Source organism: Diceros bicornis, chromosome 35, assembly GCF_020826845.1.
Source record: "Diceros bicornis minor isolate mBicDic1 chromosome 35, mDicBic1.mat.cur, whole genome shotgun sequence".
In the NCBI taxonomy this organism is placed as follows: domain Eukaryota; kingdom Metazoa; phylum Chordata; class Mammalia; order Perissodactyla; family Rhinocerotidae; genus Diceros; species Diceros bicornis.
The window spans coordinates 18,500,805-18,523,589 of record NC_080774.1 but is presented as its reverse complement, the minus strand read 5'-3'; the positions used below and the strand labels follow the sequence as shown (position 1 = coordinate 18,523,589).

Here is a 22,785-nt window from a genome sequence, read left to right as displayed (position 1 = left end):
ACCTCCTAGAGCGGTTGAGAGGGTTAAGTAAGAGGATGTCTGTACTGCATCGACATGTGTATTCTGGCAAGTGGCAGACGGCAGGGTGTGTTGGTTCCCTTCCTGCTCTGCTCTTATACAGACATTATAATGACACACACACACACACACACACAGACCAATGTAATTACCCCAGCCGTTTGCACCTTTCTGGATGCACACTCCCAGTGCGCTTGGTTGAAGTAATGGCATAAAACTGCATCAGTAATAAAAACATCAGTAAAAATGAGAAAACAGCTGACTTCATAACTGAGCTGTGTACAGGCGAGTCCAGAAGTTCATTGCCCACACGCATGAATGATTTCACCTGAGGCTGCGTCTGCCAGCTCCTACAGTCTGGCTCCCGCTCCTAACAAGAGCCTCGTGCATTTATATTGCACTTTAACACACACGCCCAGTTGCTTTAATCAGTATCAAATTTGATTCATAGAGTTGATTAAGATAACTGACTTAGGGCACACACTTTCCTTTTCAGTTCTATTCCGATCACCAACACACTAAAAATTCCTACAGTCGTATTTTACGGTTCTTCCAATGCAGGACTCGGAGACACTAGCTGCTTCTCTTCACCTGCTTGACCCTCCGATTTTTCAAATCGTGTGATTTGCCAGCCTGGCATGGTGTTTAAGCACACGGACTTGCGAGTCTGCCCAGCCTGGGCTTTGCTTCTCACTAGCTGGGTGTCTGAGCCTCAGTTGCCTCATCTGTAAAATGGGCATAATGATAACCCCGAGGGTTGTTAGAAGATTAAACTAGATAATGTATATAAAGTTCTAAGCACAATGACTGACACATAGTAAGAGCTGAAAAACTAGCAGCTGCTGTTGTAACCTCCACAGTCTTTTTCTTGACTCCATCTATTCCAGTCTTTTTTTTTTTACAGTTATTTATTTATTTATTTATTTATTTATTTATTTATTTATTTATTTTTGTGAGGAAGATCAGCCCTGAGCTAACATCCATGCTAATCCTCCTCTTTTTGCTGAGGAAGACCGGCTCTGAGCTAACATCTATTGCCAATCCTCCTCCTTTTTTTTTCCCCCAAAGCCCCAGTAGATAGTTGTATGTCATAGCTGCACATCCTTCTAGTTGGTGTATGTGGGACGCGGCCTCAGCATGGCCGGAGAAGCGGTGCGTCGGTGCACACCCGGAATCCGAACCCAGGCTGCCAGTAGCTGAGCGTGCACACTTAACTGCTAAGCCACCAGGCCGGCCCAAAGATCGCATTTCTTTTCTTTTTTTTTTGTGAGGAAGATCAGCCCTGAGCTAACATCTGATGCCAATCCTCCTCTTTTTTTTTTTTTTTTTCTGAGGAAGACCGGCCCTGGGCTAACATCCGTGCCCATCTTCCTCCACTTTATAAGGGACGCCGCCACAGCATGGCTCAACAAGCAGTGCGTCGGTGCGCGCCCGGGATCCGAACCGGCGAACCCGGGCTGCCACAGTGGAGCATGCGCACTTAACCGCTTGCGCCACGGGGCCGGCCCCTATTCCAGTCTTTCACAGAGACTTTTTAACCCCAAGACCCGCAAACCCTTTTATCACAAACACATGACTTTGGCTGAGTTACTCCTCTTCTCTGGGCTTCAGTTTCGCCATCTGTGTGACGACATCTAGCTTATCTCTAGAATTTTACACACTGGAGAAACTGAGGCCCACGCTGTTACTTGTCTCTCTTTATCTCGGCCAGTTGGTTCCAGAAGTTTCTCTGGGTCCTCCCTCACGCTCTGCTCTCCGGCATGTGCCACCGCTCCCAACCAGAGGCTCTGCCATGCCTGACCAGCCTTGTTCCTGGAAACGATGTGCCCTGTGACAGCTCTGCTTCGGTCCAAAGCCCCTTTCTCCCTGCCCAGAAATCTCTTAAGGGTTTTCAAACTCTCTCCTTGCCTTACCTCACATGTTTCTATGATGTAAGCAGCTCCATTTTTCCTCAGTCCTTTGCTGGTTTTCTCGGTGGCGTGAGAATGGAAAAAGCAAGGGCCTTGGAGAAGGCAGAGCTGGGTTCACACCCTCGCCCTCCCTCCGACTCTTGCTAAGACCTCGAATAACGTGCCTTGCTCTCTTCCAGCATCAGCTCCCTCATCTGTAAACTGGGGACGATGACAATCACTGCTGTCATTTAGGAGCTCCCTAGCACTTTACGAGTGTTTTCTCTTTTGATCCTCATAAGAACTCCATTCATTCATTCATTCGTTCATTCATTCATTCGTTCATGGGTCTCTGCTGTGGGCCAGGCACTATTCTAGGCCCTGGGGATAGAGCAATAGACAAAAGTCTCTCCCCTCCTGGAGTGATATTCTGATGGGGAGATAACAGGCAGGAAGCTTTGTTAAGCTTTGTTAACTTTTAGAATTTTCTAGAAGAGGAAACCGAGGCTCAGTTAGGATGACCAACTCATCCCAGTTTGCTCCCTGACTCTCCTGGTTTTAGCACTCAACATCCACATCCCAGGAACACCCTCAGTCCTGGGGAATCTGGGAGGTTGGTAACTCTCGCTCAGTCACACAGCTGGTGTGTGCCAGAGCCAGGCTGTGAACCGGGGTATGTCTGACCCCCCGTGTGGGCTGTCGCTGCCGCCTCCCTGTTCTGTGCCACCTCCCGGATTCATTACAAGGAACTGGAAAATACAGGAAAGGCCCCTGTTCCTGCTTTCTTATTGTTAATGTACAAAAGTGGTCAACTCTCCAGAGGTTACGCAGACAGTCTGAAGGCCCAGAGAGGGGAAGTAACTTGGCCACAGTCACACAGCAAGCCAGAAGCAAAGCCAGGTCTGACCCTCCATTCTTTCTCTCTCCTCCTCTACATCCAATGTTCTTTTCCATTGTTATTTTCAAGGTGCTGGGGGACAGAAGGAGGCCGCTATGTATTGAGGGCCTACTCTGTGCCAGGCACCATACCAAGGACTGTCACCGAGCTAGTCATTTAATCTTCAGGATGACCCCATGGGACAGGGTTACCCCTATTTTACAGATGAGAAGATTGCATCTCCTGAGGTGAAGTATGGGGGAGGAGGGACGGGCGGAGGCTAGGGGTCCCTGAGAGGGTCTGCCCCCGCAACCAAGCCCAGGCTCGCAGCTGGAGGGAGATCGCCGAGAGCAACGATGCCTTTCCATTTTTCGGTTTTATCTTCAACTTGGCTGCTGAAACTCCAACGGAGTCCAGTTCTGTGGGCTGGAGCCATTTCCCCCATCACAAAACTAGGCCATATTGAGAATGTCCTGCTGTGCGGGGCCACAGGCCCCAGTTGCCAGGAGCCAAGGGCTGTGGCAGGAGAGTTGTGAGTAGAGAGGAGGGAAAGTTGAATTTGGCCCTTCTGGGCACAAAAAGTCCCCTTGTTCTGCCTCAGCAGGAGCCGGCAGAATATTTCCCTGCCATGCAGGTCCAAGCAGTTTCAAAGTCAAAAGCTGCTGGGCCATCTAAACTTCTGAGGACCCGCCAGCCCAGCATCCCAAGGCAGGTCCTGAGGGGGTGTGCTGGGAAACCTGAGTTTTGAGGCCAGACATTCCATCCAGTGTTCTCACAGCTGCATCCACTAGCTGCCAGCTTGGCACACAGTAGGTGTGCAATAAGTGTGTGTTGAGTTTGCTTGAATTGAAAATTAAGTCCCAGCAGCACCACTTACTGGCTGTGTGACCTTGGATAAGTTGTTTCACCTCTCTGAGCCTCAGTTTCCTCATCTGTAAAATGGGGCCAGTAATACCAGTCCCTACCTCATTAGAATGTTGGGATACTTAGATGAAAGGGTACATGGAAAGCACTTAGCACTGGGGCTGGCACACAGTAGGGGCACCACAAGTGTCGGTAAATCACTTTTTTTGCACTAGGCACCTTGTTAGGCTCTTTACATTTGCCATCTTGGTAAATCTTCCATCTACTCTCTGAGGCATGAGTTATTTTTCCCATTTTCCAGAAGAAGTTGGGGCTCCTGAAGCATCTTGCCCAAGGTCAATGGCCAGTAGGTGGCAGAGCTGAGATCTGAGCCCATTGTCCTAACCACTAGACTCTCCAGCCTCCAGCTGGGCAGGTGCTCGGCTAGGCCCTTTTTATATTCCCAGCCTGGGGACAGGGTATTCGGGGAGGGTCCCCGGAGAGAGCTGCATCGCTTACCAGCTGTGCGACCTTGAGCATGTCGCTTTGCTTCCCCATGCCTCAGTTTTTCCATGCGTGAGGGTCACTGAGAGGATCAAGTATAAAAGGCCTTGGCAGTGCCCGGTGCTTCCTAAGCCTTCAGGGGATGGTGGCGATGGTGGTGATGATGATGGAGATGATGGTGATGATGGCACGCCTCAACTTTTCCTTCCTGCAGGCTGGCACAATGCGCGTGGTCGTGATCGGAGCGGGGGTCGTTGGGCTCTCCACCGCCCTCTGTATCCATGACCGCTACCGCCCAGCGCTGCAGTCGCTGGAGGTGAAGGTCTACGCAGACCGCTTCACCCCGCTCACCAACACCGACGTGGCTGCTGGCCTCTGGCAGCCCTACCTCTCCAACCCCAGCAACCCGCAGGAGACGTGAGTGACAGTCCCAGAGGGTGGCCGGGGGGGTGGAGGGGCTGAGTCTGCAGAGGAGATGCCCCCTCTCAGGGTTCCTGTCACCAAGAAAAAGCCCTTTGTGGACGCTCTGGCCTGGCATGGTGTGAATAAAATACTAATAAATACGAAGCCCCTACTCTGTGCCAGACAGTTGCTACCCTTGATCTAATAAAAAGGCTGAGAAGCAACGTGTGCCAGACAGATAGAGCCTTTGTCCCCATTCCTCCCCTAAACCGGGTGGCTGTCGATGCCACGTTCATCTGTGAATCAGGAATGCTTCTAAGCGGGTAAGTGCTCAGGTTTAGCAAAGAATTTGCAAAGGTCGTTATCTTAGTTTAGAAACTGCCAGCTCCTTCAACAAAGGAACCCTCAAATGAATAACAGCTTGAACAAAAGTTTCATTCTCACTCCTGTAAATTCCCAAACGAATGTTCCTGATTAGTGGGTAGCAATTCAGAGGCCCAGGCTGCTTCCATCTCATGGCTCCGCCATCCTCCTCGTGGCTTCCGACATTGCCATTCTCATGGGCCGGCGCCTGTGGGAGGAGCACAGCATGAGGAGCATGTGTGCAGATTCTTTGGGTCCGTTGGCCAGAACGCAGTCACTTGGTCACACCTAGCTGCAAGGGAGTCTGGGAAATGTAGTTGAGCTATGTGCCCAGGAGGAAGAGGAAAGTATTTGGGAGCAGTGAGCCATTGTCTGCCACCAGCCAATGGGGGGTGACCAGAGTGAGCTGAACCGTGTGGCTCACAGTCCCAAAGCAGGTCAAAGCCTTCATTTAAACCCAGCAGCTATGTGACCTCAAGCTGGAGTTAGGCTCCAAATGGTTCTGATGGAGCAACCTTTGTTCCCTCTCTTCTCTATCCTATTAATGAGGAAATACTGGGAAGTCTGGGGAGGGGGAGGACCTGTAGGCATTTGGGGAGGAGTTGCAGGAGCGAACATGGGGAATTTCTGGATTCGGACACATCACCACCGGCCTGATCACAGCCCCGTGCGAGCCGACCCTCGGAGCTCTCTTGCCCAGCTCAGGGTATTAGGTGACGAGACTGTGGGGGCTCCTTCCAGGCACTGGAACCAGCAGACCTTCGACTATCTCCTGAGCCACCTCCATTCTCCCCACGCTGCAGACATGGGCCTGGCCCTAATCTCAGGCTACAACCTCTTCCGTGAAGCTGTTCCGGTGAGTGAGGAGTCCTTGACTGTGGGCAGAGCCTCCATCACAGACCAGGGCTGGGGCCCCGAGTCTGGGGAGTACTTTGAGCCTCGTAGGCGACAGACTCTTGCATTCAAAACGGATTTACTTTAAATCCTATTTTTGCTTTTAAAATTATTTTTGTTTCCAATTTTATTATTAAATTGGCAGACAGCAAGGAATCTCCTGATGAACGGGGGGGACCAGACTTCGATTGGTATGGGGAAAACTCAGACACGTCCCATAGTGGTGGCACTTGGTGCCGAAGCCGAAAGGTTTCATGAGCCCCTGGAAGGCCCAGGGCTTTTCATCAAGATGGGTTAAAACGCTCATCATGACATAGACTTCTAAAGCACTTACCATGTGCCAGGCATTGTCCTAACTACTTTACAAACAGTGACTCATTTAATTCTCACAATAACCTGGAAGTAAGTGCTGTCATCATCCTTCTTTGCGGATGAGAAAATAGAGGCTCAGAGAAATGAGTAACTTACCTGAGCTCACAAAGCTTTAAATGGCAGAGCTGGGATTTGAACCCAGGCAGGCTGTGACCACATGGCGCCAGTGTGTTAAGAAGGACACAGCCTTGGGGGATGTTCTCAGGTTGCTTGCAGGGGTGGTCTGGTGGGGCATCCAGAACCCCAAGCCAGCTCTCCAGGGTTTTTGTAATGTTTAGCACCATGCTAAGGGCATTACCCACATTGTCTGTCACCTTCGTGGGACCAAGAGTGATTATTAACTCCATTATACAGATGAGAAAACTGAGTCTCAGAGAGTCCAAGGTGGTCAGTGGTGAGGCCGAAATCTCTACCCAGGTTATCTGACCCTACACTCTGCTGCCTCCCTCTCTCACTCTTTGGTGACCCTCACTGTCACCCCTTTTTTCTCCCCTATTTATGACGTTTATCCTATCACTTACCTTCAGTATTACTGTCACCCTTAGTATAGCATAATGGTCCAGAACATGGGCTCTGAAGTCCAACTTGTGGATTCAAATCTCACTCCACCATTTGTGAGTTGTGTGACCTTAGACAAGTTACTTAACCTCTCTGAGCCTCAATTGGTCCATATGTAAAATGAGGATAAGAATAGTATCTACCTTAATGGATGGTTGTGAAGATTAAATGGATTGGTATAAGTAAAATGCTTGGAACATGGCCTTACACACAGTGAACATTATGTAAGTTTTTGTCATTATCTTTATTATTGACTTTCATTCATCCCTGTGCCCCCTTCTCTCCTTCCTCTGCAGGACCCTTCCTGGAAAGACATAGTTCTGGGATTTCGGAAGCTGACCCCTAGAGAGATGGACATGTTTCCCGATTACAGGTAAGGTTATTGTCATGGGCAAAGGGGCTGAGGCCCCACAATTCATGCAACAGGAGATGGAGGCATCAAATATCCTGTCCCATCCCAGGCCTATAGCCCCTGGTACCCTGGTCTCCTGGTGCTCTGTCCAGCTCCTTCAGAAAATCTGCCCACTCAAACTGGGCCTTGGGCTAGGGAGGTGGGGGATATAGAATCACAGATCTCAAGTCCATAAGCTCTATATCACTATCTTATTTTGTAGAGGAGGAAACTGAACTTCAGAGGCGCTAAGTCACTTCCCCAGGTCACACAGCCAAGTTGCCAAAATGAGATTCCAACCTAGTCTGTGTGATTCCAAACCCCTTCATTCTTTTCTCTAGAGCCTGATGCCTCTCTGGGTCTCTCCTTACCCCATCCCATGTCTGAATCCCCTCTACAAATGCCCAGTCTGCACTTGCACATCCCAATGTCAGAGAGGGCTTTGTCTGACAGAAAATTTTTCCTTGCATTGAGCTGAAAACAACCCCCCCCTTGGACTTCACCCAGTGGTCCTGGCTCCACCTTTGGGGGCCCAAAGAATGAGATAGCTCCTACCTCCACTTGACAGCCTCCAAATATAGCTCTGATTCTGATCCTTTATTCCCTCCTTTTGCCCGCTGTGACTCTAGCTATGGCTGGTTCAACACAAGCCTGATTCTGGAGGGGAGGAGGTATCTGCAGTGGCTGACTGAAAGGTGAGATTTTCAGCTTCAGTTTGAGACAAGTGCCTGCCAGGGACCAGAGTTGTAGTAGATGGTTGTTCATGGTATTCATCTTTGTATTGACCAACCCCAAATGTTGATGAAAACCTTAGGCTTGGTGGGAGCTGTCCTTGGTCCTGATCACTTCTGTGCCCTAAGACAGTGGTTCCCATACCTGGTTGGGCATCAGAACCACCTGGGTAGCTTTTTACATGTGATATTTACTATCAACCTCACTAAAATCTGTAATGTTTGTGTAATAGTTTTAAATGGATTCTCTTAAGTTTTCGAGATCTATTTACATCATCTACAAAACATAAGTTGCCTTTTATTTTTATACCTCAGATTTTTTTCTTGTCTAACTGCTGTGGCCAGTATCTCCAGAACAATGTTAACTAACACAGGTGATAGTGGATGTCCCTGTCTTGTTACTGATGTTAATAGGAATCTTGTAGTGTTCTAAATTAGCATGATTAGCTTGAGAGATACATTTATATTTGTATTCACATACACTCATATTAGGGAAGATTCCATATATTTTCTATAGACTACTAATTTATTAAGATTTTAAAACCTCTGGAATGGATAGTGGCTTCTATTGAATGACCTGGGGAGGTTTTTAAAAATATAGATTTCAAGACCCCACTTTATATCTACTGAATCAGATCCTCTGGGGTGAGGCTCAGAAATTTGTATTTTTAGAAGTTCCTTGGGTGATTCTAATTATTAGCCAGGTTTGGAAACCATTGTACTAAAACATGATTATTTCTCTTAACCTTGGGACACTTATGACTCCTGTCCCGCCTCTTCCAGAAAAGTATGCTCCCAGTTTTTCTATATTGAGGAAACTATGTAGATGAAATAGTCCTGAGGCTATGCTTCAGCCTTTACAGGGTTTACTTCCTATTCTTTTGAGGTTTTGCTATATTTCTAATAGTGACAGATATTTTTCCTCTGGGACATGTAGACGGAGGGGAGGGTGTCCCCAGTCCACCTCCCTCCTCATCTCCTGCTTCTGACAAAGGGCCACTCATCATCGGTCCAACCCTGACCCTCTTCCACCTCACATCTCATCCCTTTTGATGACACAAAGCAATGTGGTGGTAGTAGGAAGCATTTCGAACTAAGATCCCTCAGTTTGAGTCCTAATACCACCATTGACTCACCGTATGAACTTCAGCAAGGCCTTTCCCCATCTCCCTTTGCCCGATGAGGGGCTTGGACCACCTCAGGTTTCCCAAGGGACAGTTCATGAATCACTAGTCCATCAGGGGGCTCAAGAACTGGTATGACTACACAGCCATTTCTCAAGGAGCATCTGTGGGGCTAACATCTGCAGAAGTTCTTTGGGAAACATCCTTCATGCCATCCTCTTGGAGGGATGGGATGGAGAACTGAACACTGGGCTTTTTGATGTGTCTAATCATCCCAGGTTAACTGAGAGGGGAGTGAAATTCTTCCAGAGGAAGGTGGAATCTTTTGAGGAGGTGAGCTGCAGGGCCAGAAGGGGCTGGGTGTGGGAGGGAGAACAGAGGGGGCCTCTGCTTCCTGTTGCTGGGTTGGGTTCCCCTTCTCAGCCTTCTGGGATCCCCTTGAGGCCTATGCTAGACTCTAGGCCTTTTCTCACTCTCAGAAGGACTCATTCTGCCTTGATGTTGGTGGCAGGAGCAAAGGGACAGAGGGATCATGGTGGCCATTAGGGGCTAATCTATATCTGAGCCTCAGTGAGTTTTAGGGCCAGGGAGCCGGCTGCTTCTTCCCAGTATCAGCTGCACCCCACCTTCAAGTTCCAGACATTTGGTTGCTTCCTACTGACATCTGGGTTGATGTTTCTACAAAGTCAAGGCCCTCAGCTGACTCACCTCCAGAGTAACACCATCATCAATAATAATGATAGTAGCAACTACCACCAACAGGCACTAGCTATGTACCAGGAGCTTTGCTATACGACTTCACTCAATCTCGGCATCTGGAACAGTGTTTGGCACAGGGAAGTTTCTTGGTACATGCTACTACTAACATATATAATGAGAATCTGCTCTGGGTCAAGCCCTGATGGGCACTTGGGATACTTAGTTGACTCAGACACAGCCCTTATTCCCCAGGGGCTCACAGTCCAGTGTAGCAAACCCTGGCTCATGAACAACAGCAATGCCTTGTGATGTGTGTGTCCCATCACTGACCTGTGAGGGCAGTTTGTGGGGCTGGGCTGGGAGTTTGGGTGCCCATCACGCTACATCCTTGAGCTGTCGAGTATCCCACAAGCACAGGGCTAGGGGCTCCAACGTGCCTTCTGCAGATGTCTTGGCAGAGCAGAAGCAAGAGAATGAAATAAAAAGGAGTCAGAAGGAGGAAGAGAACTATCTCTGCGTCCTTTCTGACTTCTTCTGGAAGGTTCCAAGAAGGTTCCCCCCTTCCACAGTACTCCTTTCCAAGCACTTTTATGTCCAGAGTTGCGCTGGATCCTCACAGCAGCCTATGAACTGATATAACCAGCCCCATTTTACAGCTAAGACAGCTGAGCCTTGAGGAGGTGACAGGACATTTCTGAGGTCACACAGCGGGTAAACGGCAGAATGGAGATTTGGAGCCAGGCCATGAGTTCCTCGTTGAGCCCCCTCCCTGTTGTTCCACAGGGAACAGAGAGCTGCAGGGTGGGAGGAGGGGGTAGGGAAGGGCCAGGGATACCAGGGTCCTCACCCCCTCCCACCCCACCTGCCCTGTTGGTTGCTGCCAGGTGGCAAGAGGAGGCGCTGACGTGATTATCAACTGCACGGGGGTGTGGGCGGGGGCGCTGCAACCAGACCCCCTGCTGCAGCCCGGCCGGGGGCAGATCATTAAGGTGAGTGTGAAGGTGAGGGATGAGACCTCCTGCTTTTGTCGCTAGGAAGATTGTAGCTGCCTGCTTATTTCGTCTCCAAAGACAGAGGACACGTCGGGGACATCTGTTAGAAAAGCACCCCAGACTTCAGGGAATTGACATGTTAGACAAACAAGAAGAACCGACACGACCCTCCTAAACATTCTCTTTTGGAATTTCTTCTTAATAGCAAAGCATGTGTGTATATGTTTGTACATGTATGGGAGCTGCATATGCCCATAATGTAATAAAAAGAGCACACATTTATGGAGTGTTTACTAAGCCTGAGCACTTCATTGTGTTAATTAATTCAATCCTGTCCACAACCCTTTGAGATGGGGTCTATCATATCACTATTACCATTTACACATGGGGAAACTGAGGCACGGAGGAATTAAGTAACATGCACAAGTTCACACAGTAGTAAGTGGAGGAATTGGGATTAGAACCCAGGCAACCTGGTTTAGGAGCCTGGGTGTGTAAGCTCCTAAAGGCGGTGTGTACACCGCCTCTCACTGTGTATGTGTGCATGTGTGTGAAGCGTGCCTATTTGCGGGCTTATGTGCGTGTGTGTGCCTGTGTGTGTGTACACGTGTGCATTCATAGGCGTGTGTGTTCCTGATGTAGGCTAATGTGTGTGTGCATTTACAGATATGTGGGGCTTTTCTGTGCAATGTGTCAGGAAGTGGGGGTGGCTCTCAACCAACAGCAAGCAGTCAGGTGCAGACTTGTGGCAGAGGGGTCATGGGAGGGCTAAGGAACCCACCTTGCCACTCTCGTCAGAACATCTGGTCATAGAGGGGAGCAGGACAGGGGAGCCCACTGGTCCAGCTCCCCTGACGAGACTTCTCCATCCTCCATCAACAGGTGGATGCCCCTTGGATGAAGCACTTCATTATCACCCATGACCCAGAGAGAGGCATCTACAAGTCCCCGTACATCATCCCAGGGTAAAAATCTGACATCCTAGGGCAGAAGAGGAGGCACTTCTATGCCCTCTTTATGCCCCTGCTGCCTGCTCCAGGACCTCGGCTTAGTCGCTGCAGGTTTTTTCTTCCAGTGTTTTTAAGTGAGATTGAGCCATTAAACAGGAAGGCAGGACTCAGCCTGGATTGGGCTCTACCATGAACATCCCTTTGGGTGACAGTAGTGGTGATACTGGAGACAAAAGTAGTGGATGTGATGGCAGTGACACTAGAGGTGATGTGAATGGCACTAATGGGAGTAGTGATGGGGTTGGTGGTGATGATGATATTAATGGTAGTGGTGAAGATGGTGGTGGTGTTGATGGGATGACAATATTGTTGATAGTGGAATAGTGGTATTAGAGATAGTATTGTCATTGATGAGGAAGTCTCTGTTTTTTGTGTGTGTGAGGAAGATTGGCCCTGAGCTAATATCTGTGCCAATCTTCCTCTATTTTGTATGTGGAACGCCACCACAGCATGGCTTGATGAGTGGTGTGTAGGTCCACGCCCGGGAACTCGTGAAGCCCAGGTGACAAAGCAGAATGTGTGAACTTAACCACTATGCCACCGGGCCAGCCCCAGGAAGCCTCTGTTGCTGGGGGTGGTGATTGAGACAAGGATGGTGGAGTTGTGACTTTAGTGGAGGAGGTGTGGTGTTGATGATGAGATCAATGTTGATGATGGTGGTGATTGGGAGTGGAGGCGGTAGTTGTTGCTAATGGAAATGACACCATCAATGATGATGTTAATAGTGTGGCAGAGATGACAGTCTCAAAGGCAATGTTAATAGTGTGCCTGTGCTGACTGTCTTGATGGCGATGCTAGTGAGGTGGCAATGATGACAATATCAATGATGATGTTAATGGTGGTTGAGGAAATGGTGAATAGGGTTGACGGTGGTGACATATTAATGGTAGCAAGGGAGGCAGGAGTGAAGATGATGTTGTTGATGGAGATAATATTTTTTCCAGCTTTATTGAGATATAATTGGCATATAACATTGTATACACTTAAGATGTACAACATCATGATTTGATATACGCATTTATTGTGAAACAATTACCACAATAAGATTAGTTAACACATCCTTCACCTCACATAATTCCAATTTTTTTGTGTGTGGTGAGAACATTTAAGATCTCCTCTCAGCAACTTTCAAGTACATAATACAGTATTGTTAGCTGTAGTCACCATCCTGTATATTAGAAGAGATGACAATGTTGACAGTGATGTTAACGATGGTGGTAGAGATGGTGGTTGATGTTGTTGAGGCAATTGCAGTGGTGTTGACGGTGTTGTTAGCAGGGATGACAATGGTAATGGTAGTAGTGATTTAAGTAGACATGATGGTCAGGGTGAGCGTGGAGATGACCCCATTCATCTCAAAGGTTTCATTTTCCTTCATCCTTGACCCTCCTCACTTCATCTAGGATCCAGGCAGTGACTCTTGGAGGCATCTTCCAGCTGGGCAACTGGAGTGAAGTCAACAATATCCAAGACCACAACACCATCTGGGAGGGCTGCTGCAGACTGGAGCCCACGCTGAAGGTACGGTGGGGGAGGGGTATCAGTGCCCTGGACCAGAGTCCTGGCAGCTGGGTCATGAGGACATTCGAGGATGGGAAGATACCACCACGGGGATAATTGGGCAAATTAATTCCAGCAAGGGTCTGTGGAATACACCAGAATTTGATAATGTGCAAGGAAGTCCTGCTGTGGGCTGACGAAACTTATATGGCCATGGCTAAGAGTTGCTCTCTCTTGAGGTGACATATCTAAAACACCTTAGTCTGTCTTCACAAAGAGCGGATGTATTTTTTTGCAGAGATCTCAGTTTTCACATTTGCCTGCTAGTGGCAATGACGATAGTGATGGTGATGAGGGTGGGGGTGATGGTTTGCGACCTCCTCGGGAGTTTCCTGGGTATAATCTGAAACTGGCCCCCCTGCACACAGAGTGCAGGGAGAGAACGAGAAAGAGGCAGACCGCTCCAGATCGGTAGGTAACAGTTTTAATAAGCAAGGGAACTTACGAGGCTTGTTTTGGGCAGCTGCAAGATGGGTAGATCTCTGCACCTACCCAACAGAATCTTAAAAGTTTATATAGAGGCCTTATCTGGGTTCAGTCACGTGTACGGCCCAGATGGTCTCATCACCACATTATCTCAAGGCTGTATCCTTGGGACAGCTTCAGGGAGTGGGGGGAAGGCAAGTGGAATGCACATTCCAAAGACAGGGGAGGGGGTGAGGAGCCTCCAATTGCCCAGGTCCAGCTCATGGGTCAAACAGGGAGTCCTGTCTTCTTGTGGACCTCCTCCAACAGAGGGTAAAAGTTGTGGTTGGTGTTGATGGTGATGAAAACGCTGAGGATGGTGATAATGATGGTGATGAGGTGGTGACTATTGAGACTATCATGGTGGTGACTGCTGGTGGTGCTGGTTGATAAAGATGGGGCAGTTGATAGAACTGGTGGTGAGCTGGTGGTAGTGATGGTAATGATGCTGGTGGCTGATAAATGTGGTGATGATGGTAGCTGTGATTAATAAGAGTGACGGTGATGTGTCAGTGGTGGTGGTAATGGTAACGAGGTTCCAAAAGTTAACTCTCTATCACCTAAAAATGGCAGCAGAAAAAAAAAATCCAGAGATGAATTACTAACACTTTTATTTCCAGAATGCAGCAATTGTTGGTGAATGGACTGGCTTCCGGCCTGTACGCCCCCAGGTTCGGCTAGAAAGAGAACAGCTTCGCTTTGGACCTTCAAACACGGAGGTATGCTCCCCTGGCAAGCAAAGCCATGCCCTCCCCTGCTCCTAAGAGGGCGCTGGCATTTCCAGGGAAGAGTCTTGCCTGACATCCAGCTCCACACAGCCTCCTGGCAGGCAGAGACAGTGGTGCTAATATCCCCTCCTCTATAAACAGGGAAACTGAGGCTCCGTGATGGTAAAAGATCTGCTCAAGGTTACACAGAGGACATTTACAGAGAGATTTGCTAAAGCCTGTGGGCGAGAAGAAGGAAATAGGTGCTTAGTGAACATCTACTTTGTGCACATGACTTGACTTATTGAATCTCTCCTATGGCTCTCTGGGATAAGAACTGTTCTCCCCATGCTTTGGATGAGCAAACTGGGGCTCTAAGAGGAGATGTGACTTGCTTAAATCAGACCACTGGTGAGGGGCAAGGCTGGGATGTGGTTTGATTTTGACTCCAGAGCCATTTCCCAGATGTCTGTTTTGTGGCTGCCCATCATCTCTCTGGGGTCGCCTCTCATGTCCTCCTCTCTCTTGGGGTAGGAACTGGGTTTACTGGGCAGTTGTCCTGGGCTGAAGGAACTGATCTGAGTAGGTGGTGGCTGGGATCCCACCAGGAAAGTAATCTCCCTAACTAGGTCACCCTCCCTCCCTTAAACTGGGCATGGGGTGTGTGTGTGTGTATAGAGGGTTGTGTGTTTGTGTGTAGAGAGGTCATGTGTGTGTGTGTGATGTGTGTATGTAGAGGATTGTGTGTAGAAAGTCATATGTGTGTGTGTAGAAGGGAGAGTCACATACAGAGTTTAATTCCCTGCTGATGGTTCTAGCTTTGAAAAAGGCCCCAGGGGTCTCGCCTCTGTCCGCAGGATGAATTAACACATTATCCAGAGTCCACCCAGATGGTACCCTACTTTTCTTTCCTCCAGAGGTGGGTAGAAGAGTCTGTTAACACAGGAGGCTCAGCAGTCCGGAGCAGGCTGTGAAAGAGGAAGGTGATTTAGGGAACTTCAAACAATTTGATGTGGGGTGGTGGGAATCTCTGACCTCAAGTTCTAGATGATTCTACTTCTCCTGTGCTGAGTGCATAAAGCAGGTCCATCTCCTAAGCAGAAGAGGAGTCTAGGGTGTCATCCTCCAGCTCCTCAAACCATCCCCCTTAGTGCTGTTCCCGGGGCCCCACCCAGCCGGTGTGCTGAGACGAGCTCAGTGCTTTGCCCAGGACCCTTCAGGAAGCTCCTGCGTCTTCCAGGGCAGACCCGGCACCTTCTCTCCTGCCTCTGCCAGGTCATCCACAACTACGGCCACGGAGGCTATGGGCTCACCGTCCACTGGGGCTGTGCCCTGGAGGCGGCCAAGCTCTTTGGGGAAGTCCTGGCAGAAAGGAAGCTGCTGCTTCCTTCCCACCTCTGAGGACGCCAGTGGCCACCGCCTCCCCCGCCGGGACCCCCGCTGCCCTCGGCCAGCTAATCAGCACGCTCCTCTCCAAGCCGTCGCTCGCCCCCCACGCCCCCGACTCCTTTCTATAAGAAGCACGAGCTCATGTGAGAAGAAACCACCAAGTCAATTCCTGGAGGTGAATCCGGCCCCACCTGGGCCCCTCTGGTCGCTGAGGTCTCTCTGCCCTCTCTGGGCCGATGTGATGGAGACAGCTGGGGGCTGTTGTTCCACGAGTCCTCAGAAGAAAGGAAAGCTCAGAAAACCAAAGGGACAAGCGGAAAATTGAGGACAGTTGAGCTTAAATAACTTGATGACGAGTTATTCTAACATGTTAAAGGTTCTGAAAAGTCCTACAGCAAAGACACCCATCTGATGTCGTTTAACCCAGTCTTCCCAAACCTGTCTGGCTATGGAATCCTTTTGCCCAGAGCACCAATGCCACAGAACGCATGTGAGGGATCGCTGTGATAAATTTTGTTGCAGGAAGTTATATTTAGAACTGGAAGACGGGTACAGCGTGGAGTGTGGAGTGTGGAGGAGGCAGGAGAGGCAAGACATTGAACTAGCGACACAGGATGCCCATTCCACGTCCAGGATTCCAGATGGCATCAGCTGCCCACTGAGTGGCCCCTGGGGCACTAGGACTCTTGAGGAGGGACCACTGGGGTGGGATGAGGGATCCTCCCACAGGGAACCCCTTCATAGAGAATTAAACTCACCAGGCACACTCCTTGTTTAGGGGACAGGTTTAATGTGTCTTATCTTCTGGCTGGCATCCTCTGAGATGGCAAACAGGCTTCCAGATGTTTTTGAAAGCCTTGAATGAGCCTAGAAGGCACTTTAGCATCTTCATCCCTAATTATCTGCCTCAGGCTCTGAGATTGAATTTTCATCTGTCTGGGTTTTTGTGAGAGACCAGAGCCTAGAAGTCTTCATGTATCTGGGACCAGTGGCACCCTATGTGGTATGAGGAGGTCTCTCACCGGCCCATGCCATGTTCATGTCCATTTCCATGCCATTACTATCTGTTCCGTCCCATGCCATTTCACCTGGTGGGTTCTTCATGAAGCACCTACCATGATTTTGGCTGGCCCTAAGCTAAGTAGGGTGAGAGAGCCAAGATCCGTTAGACTTCCTGTCCTAATAATAATAATATTCAGTAATTATTATTATAGCTAAAATTTGTTGCATTCTAACTGGGTACCAGTGCTCAAGTCTTGCACACATTACTCATTTAATCCTCACAACCCCCACCTCCCTATGAAGTAGCTATTATTCCCATTTCACAGGTGGGAAGACCAAGGCACAGAGAGATAGTTCAAGGTCAACAGCTAGGAAGCAGTAGAATGGAGATTCAGGGCCAGAAATTATGGGATTTCAGGGCCTCTTTCAACCACTTTCAACCACTGCACAGCACTGAATGCCAGGTTGCAGGGAAAATATACAGTTATGAAGGAATCGGTTGGGATCTTCCCCAACTAGCTCTGCAAACACATCGAAAAGGAGCTAGCTCTCTCCTCCTCACTGGCACCTTTGGGCCAAGACTGGGGGACTCTCACAAGATTGGGGGGACACTTCCTGGTGCTCAGAATGGAACACAGCATTTAGTTTTTGACAAAAGTGCTGACTTTACCCAACCTAAAACTTCCCAGGGAGAGCAACCCCTACCGGTCAAGGTTAGTCGTCAGCCGGAACCCTATGGGATTCAGAACACAGTGGACTCACAAAAATATATGGGGCCAGGAAAGTCCACATTCAGACCCAAAGTGACCCTCCTGTTCTTTTTGTAGATGGTAAGGAACTTTGCAATGTGGCTTCTTTTTGATTCTGTCCTGAAATTCACAATAGAAGAAGCATGGAAATTCCCCACATGGCACATGTTCCGTTTGCCTAACATTCCTGCCGCTTCCCTGAAGGTGATCTACAACCGTATTGTCAATGAATTCTTGGCAGTTTGCTGAATTTAGAAGAGGTTATTTTTTCTCATTATATTGTCTTGGCACTTTTGTCAAAAATCAATTGACCATAAATGTATAAATTTTTGGACTCCCAATTCTATTCTACTGACCTGTATTATCTATCCTTATGCTAATACCACACTGCCTTGATTACCGTAGCTTTGTAATAAGTTTAAAATCAGGAAGTGTAAGTCCTCCAACTTTCTTCTTCTTTTTCAAGATTTCTTTTTTTGGCTATTCTGGGTCATTTGCATTCCCCTACAAATTTTACAATCAGCTTGCCAATTTCTGCACAAACAGCCAGCTGGGACATTGAGAGGGATTGTGTTGAATTTATAGATCAACTTAGGGAATATTGATTGACACCTTAACAATAGTAAGTCTTCTGATCCATGCTCATGAAAGGTTTCTCCATTTATTTATATCTTCAATTTCTTTAAGCAATGTTTTGTAGTTTGTAAACGTCTTGCACTCCCTTTGTTAAATTTATTCCTAAGTGTTTTATTCTTTTTGATGCTATTGTGAGTGGGATTGTTTTCTTGTTGATGAATTTAGAAAGCGCTGTATTCTCTGGCATGGTGGGGGTAGGGGTATTGAAGTGGCTCATCATCAAATACTCGTGATTAATCGAGAATGATTCTAGGTGAGGTCTCTGGATGTTCAAATGTCAAAGAATCAGAATACAGTAAGGTACCACCAGTGACTAAAGTCTGACTGAAACCGCTGAATCTTTGAGGAGTCAAAAAGGGGCTTCAGGATGTTCTAGAGCTTCAGGACTGGTGTCCCCTGTGCCTCCCACAAGACTCTGCATCCGCCATTATCTGCACTGCATGGCAATGATCTGTTTATGACTGTCCCCCTGACCACACTGTGGGTATATCAACATAAGGACCCTGTCTTATTCTTTTTTGCATCCTCAGTGTTGAATATCCTGCCTGATACATGGTGGATACTCCATGCATTCTGACCACATGTCATGACGTGATCCACGATAGAGAGTTATGATGAATAGGCTTGAGGGTTTACATATGTGTGGCTGTGGGCTGCAGACAAGCCAGTAATCGTCTGTGCCACCCTGCTGAAAGGGGCAGGCCGAAGCTGCCATGTCTGTACCTCTTGATCCCACCCCTCCATGACCCAACTTAATTGGACCGGGAACGGAACCAACTGGACCAATCAGCTTCTCCTCTTGAGAATTTGGAAGCGGGACACCAAACAGCAGAGTCAGATATGTTTGCAGAGCTGAGTTATAAGGCCAGGGAGCCAGGGTGAGCGGAAGCCACATGCACGGTCAGGGATATGCAGCAGCCACGAGGAGGCAGAAGGAATCCAGTCTGCAGAGAGGGGCTGAACAAGAGAGCCACAGATCCAGAGAGGGGCTGCCTCGGGCCCTGGTGGCTCTCCATTTCCCCATCCCGAAGTAGTAGGCCGGGCTGGACTTGACTTCTATGAGATCTTTCTCACCTATCAGATGCTGCAAACTGGCAGCCCATCAACCAAACCTGGCCTGCAGATGAATTTTATTTGGCTCACACATCATTTAAACATTTTTGATCCAACATACCAAAATTTGGAGATTTCATATAAAAATCCAGCTTGCTGTCTTGAAAATCAGGAGATCCCACGGTGCCACAAAATCAGCTCGAGCTGAGTACTAGCCCACCCCGCTCTGGACAGGGCCTATGCTTCTTACTCTAGCACAGTCCTCCTCTCTTCCTACGTTTCCTTACACCTCTGTTTCACTCACTTGTGTTCCCTGGCTGCCCCCGTATGAAATAACTACCTACCCCAGTCTTATAATAAAGCAGTACTTCTTCATTTGAATTAGTCCGAGTACAATTTCTGTTCCTTGCAACTAAAACAGCCTTGATGAGAACTCTGTGGCCAGGCTCCTCTCAACCATCCCCCATCCAACAACCATCACTTTCCTTCTTCATGCTAACAGAATCCCAATTTCGTGTTCAAGAGGCTGTGGGTATCCCTTGATCCTGTGGGATGTAGGCCTTTCTTTCCCCAGCCCTAGGGAGGACTCTGCTGGGATGGGCATTTGACCCAGGTCTGACCAATGTGAAGCAATGGTAAATCTGCTGGAAGACTTCTCTTCCCAACCAAAAACAGCAGACCCTTTAGAAAGAAAACCTTTTGTGACTGCTCCTTCCCCATTCTACCTCCTTTGAAAATAATATGATGCTCGGCACTTCAGCAGCCATTTTGCAACCATGAGGTTTCACGCATAGAGTCAAATGGCCAACATACAGAGGATGGCAGAGAGGAAAGGCAAAAAGGAGCTGCATTCTTGATGACATCGTTGAGCTGCTGAACCTTCCCTGGAACTGCCTGACTCTGGGCTTGTTGTTAAATGAAAAATTAATATTCTAATGGTTTAAGCTACTATTGACTGGTTTTGCTGCCGCTTGCAAATCCAGGATTAATCCCAGGATTAATACTGGCATTATTAATCCTCCAGGTAGCCTCCAGGTATCCCAGTCCTTTGATGTTTATTAGTAGTAACCAAAGGAGACTCTTGAACTCATCCTCCAAGGCTCTCTGTTGCTTAACATTATTTAAAAATAATGAATATCCATTTTCATTTCAAAGTCCATCCCTAAGGTATTCTTTCATCTCATTGCCAACACATCCCATTTATGTCTTCCTGAGAATACTTGAAGTAAGGGAAAGAAAGAACCCCGAGAACCCCGGCTACATTGAACATCTTTTGCCATTCTCTGAAATTTTTCCTGACACTGGGAGAAACAGATGACATTTCTATTAACAGAAACAGGAGCTTTTGGATAGTTCAAAATTAGACACGAACGTCCTCGGCTAAAGGCCCTGTGTATTTCAGAGGCTTCGGCAACTTTCGTGGCAGCTCTCGTATCATTCAATAATATTGATTTTTTTGTGTGTGAGGAAGATCAGCCCTGAGCTAACATCTGCCAATCCTCCTCTTTTTTCTGAGGAAGACTGGCCCTGGGCTAACATCCGTGCCCATCTTCCTCTACTTTATATGGGACGCCGCCACAGCACGGCTCGACAAGCAGTGCGTGGGTGCGCGCCCGGGATCTGAACCGGCGAACCCTGGGCCACCGCAGTGGAGCAAGCGCACTTAACCACTTGCGCCACCATGCCGGCCCCAATAATATTGACTTTTTTAAAAGGGCAGGCAATTTAAAAAGCAAAGAGTTTATAACTTCCATTATCTCAAGAAGAGAAAGCCCTCAACAGTGAGCCCCTTTACCCCAGCCCCTGGAAAACATTTCTGCCCACCGAGCACTCCTTCCCCACCGCAGCCCCCAGCTCCCCCAGGTTATTTGAGGGTAAAGGGAGTGGATGTGCTCATCCAGCAGTGTCTGGCCAGCTGGAAGGCAAAAAAGACAGCAAAGATTCTGTGTTACCCAGGAGAGCTCAGCAGACCAGAAATAATTAGAACCACAGCCACTCAGGCTTCAAGGAAGTGTGGGTGTCAGGGAGAGGCAGATCTGCCAAGCCGCCTCCCCTAGGACTGCCCGGGCCGAAGGGGCTGCAGACCTTATTTCAGGGACATGGGACTGTTTGCAGTCAATCTAGGACCTGAGCCTGAAGTCACCCATTGTGACCTCCACACCATGAGAAGAAAGTGTTGTCTCCAACAGACTCAAAGGCATGATGTTGGAAGCCAACTGTGCAACTTTTCCCCCTCATTGGAAAGATGATCATGTTAAAGCACATTAAAGCATTGAGATCACCCTGGCTGGACAAAGTTGGCAAGACCATTACACTGAACTGTCACTAGGACTTTGCGACCAATGAACAAACTTGGACCCTTGCAATGTCCATCACCAATATGTTTTAATAAGAGATGAACGTAGACATTTGGCTTCCTCGCCATGTTTACTTCAAGCAGAGGGTCAGTCTTCTCTGGCCTTCTCTGGGCTCCGGCAGCTTCCTCCCTGCTTCCCTGGGTTCCCTGCCTTCGTGATGGGGAAAAGGATCATGTGAACCAAATCCTGGAGGTGGATGCTGTCTGCTGAGACACAGCGCCAGCCCTTCCTCCTGAGGCCAGCCCCAAACCCAACTGACCTGCCTGCTCTTCCTTTGAAAATGTACACACTTCACGCCTCTGGGCCCTCCTGTTCCTCCCCACCCCACAGCATCCCTGTGGTGGGTTCCATCACTGGAACCCCAGGAGATGCCTCTGTGTGAAGACCAAGCCCTTGACAGCATGGGCGGCCAAGAAACCAGGGAGAAAGGATTCCTGGTCCCCTGACCCTGATGGGAACAGGTGGTTGGTGTAGCATCCTTTCGGTTTCTCTGCCCATTTAGCCATCCACCCACGCTCAAAATCCAAAGCACTGAAACCTGAGTTAACTGTTTTCTTCCCCAAGAGTCGCCAGTCAGCCAGACCTAGGAGGGGGCCAGAAAAGAAGCCCCGAGGTGGTCTTTGCTGCCTCTGAAGGGGAGGCCCCTGCTTTAGCGTTGGGCTTGATTCTCACCTCCCTTGGGCCTCAGTCCCCAATGCCCGGGGGTTAGCGTTTTCTGAGGTTGTCTGGTGCCAGCCCAGCTGTGCCCATGGACACATTTGGATGCCCTGGAGTCAGGGACAGTAACTCCAGAGGGGGCCAGATGGGGGCCTGTGGCTTCAGTTCAAATGCATATCCATCTGCCAGAGTCTCCACCAGTCAGGCCCTGGGGGGGCAATCCGAGGGGGCGTTTCTTGGACCCAAGAAAAATCTGCTCAGGCCACACCTGGGTTGCCTGCGATTTCAAAGAAGAAAGCCTGGGCCAGGGGTGTAGGAGGAACCTGCTGAACAGGTCCAGTTGGTGGGCGGCAGGTGTGGGCTCCCTGGGCGACAGGTCTCTCAGGGGTCTGGGCCTGGACCGTATCTACAGAGATCTGTGGGCTGTTGTTCACCGAGGCTGTGACCGGCTGACTGTGGTAGCCAAGCGGTGCCCCTGGCACCCCTAATGTGGCAGTTATCCCATGCAGATCCCCAGGTTATTAACAAACCTCCCCCCACACA

General features: G+C 48.9%; 1 protein-coding gene across 2 annotated transcripts; it reads left to right on the top strand.

Moving 5' to 3' along the window:
• Positions 1 to 4,345: 4,345 nt before the first annotated feature.
• Positions 4,346 to 15,800, top strand: DAO (D-amino acid oxidase). 2 transcript variants are annotated; one of them, XM_058532281.1, is made up of 10 exons: positions 4,346 to 4,548; positions 5,638 to 5,752; positions 7,017 to 7,093; positions 7,741 to 7,806; positions 9,245 to 9,299; positions 10,550 to 10,654; positions 11,540 to 11,622; positions 13,071 to 13,188; positions 14,313 to 14,411; positions 15,675 to 15,800. In XM_058532281.1, the coding sequence occupies exons 1-10, from the start codon at positions 4,355 to 4,357 to the stop codon at positions 15,798 to 15,800; spliced, it is 1,038 nt and encodes a 345-aa protein (XP_058388264.1). In that variant the 5' UTR covers positions 4,346 to 4,354. The 2 variants fall into 2 exon arrangements, with proteins under 2 accessions (XP_058388264.1, XP_058388263.1); XM_058532280.1 differs by lacking the exons at positions 13,071 to 13,188; positions 15,675 to 15,800 and having other exon boundaries at positions 4,355 to 4,548; positions 14,313 to 14,407.
• The last annotated feature ends 6,985 nt before the right edge of the window (positions 15,801 to 22,785 follow it).

Coding starts and splice junctions, on each gene's coding strand:
- DAO (XM_058532281.1), top strand. CDS start 4,355: ATGCGCGTGGTCGTGATCGGAGCGGGGGTCGTTGGGCTCTCCACCGCC. Junction 4,549..5,637: donor CCCAGCAACCCGCAGGAGAC/GTGAGTGACAGT, acceptor GGCTCCTTCCAG/GCACTGGAACCAGCAGACCT. Junction 9,300..10,549: donor AGGTGGAATCTTTTGAGGAG/GTGAGCTGCAGG, acceptor GGTTGCTGCCAG/GTGGCAAGAGGAGGCGCTGA.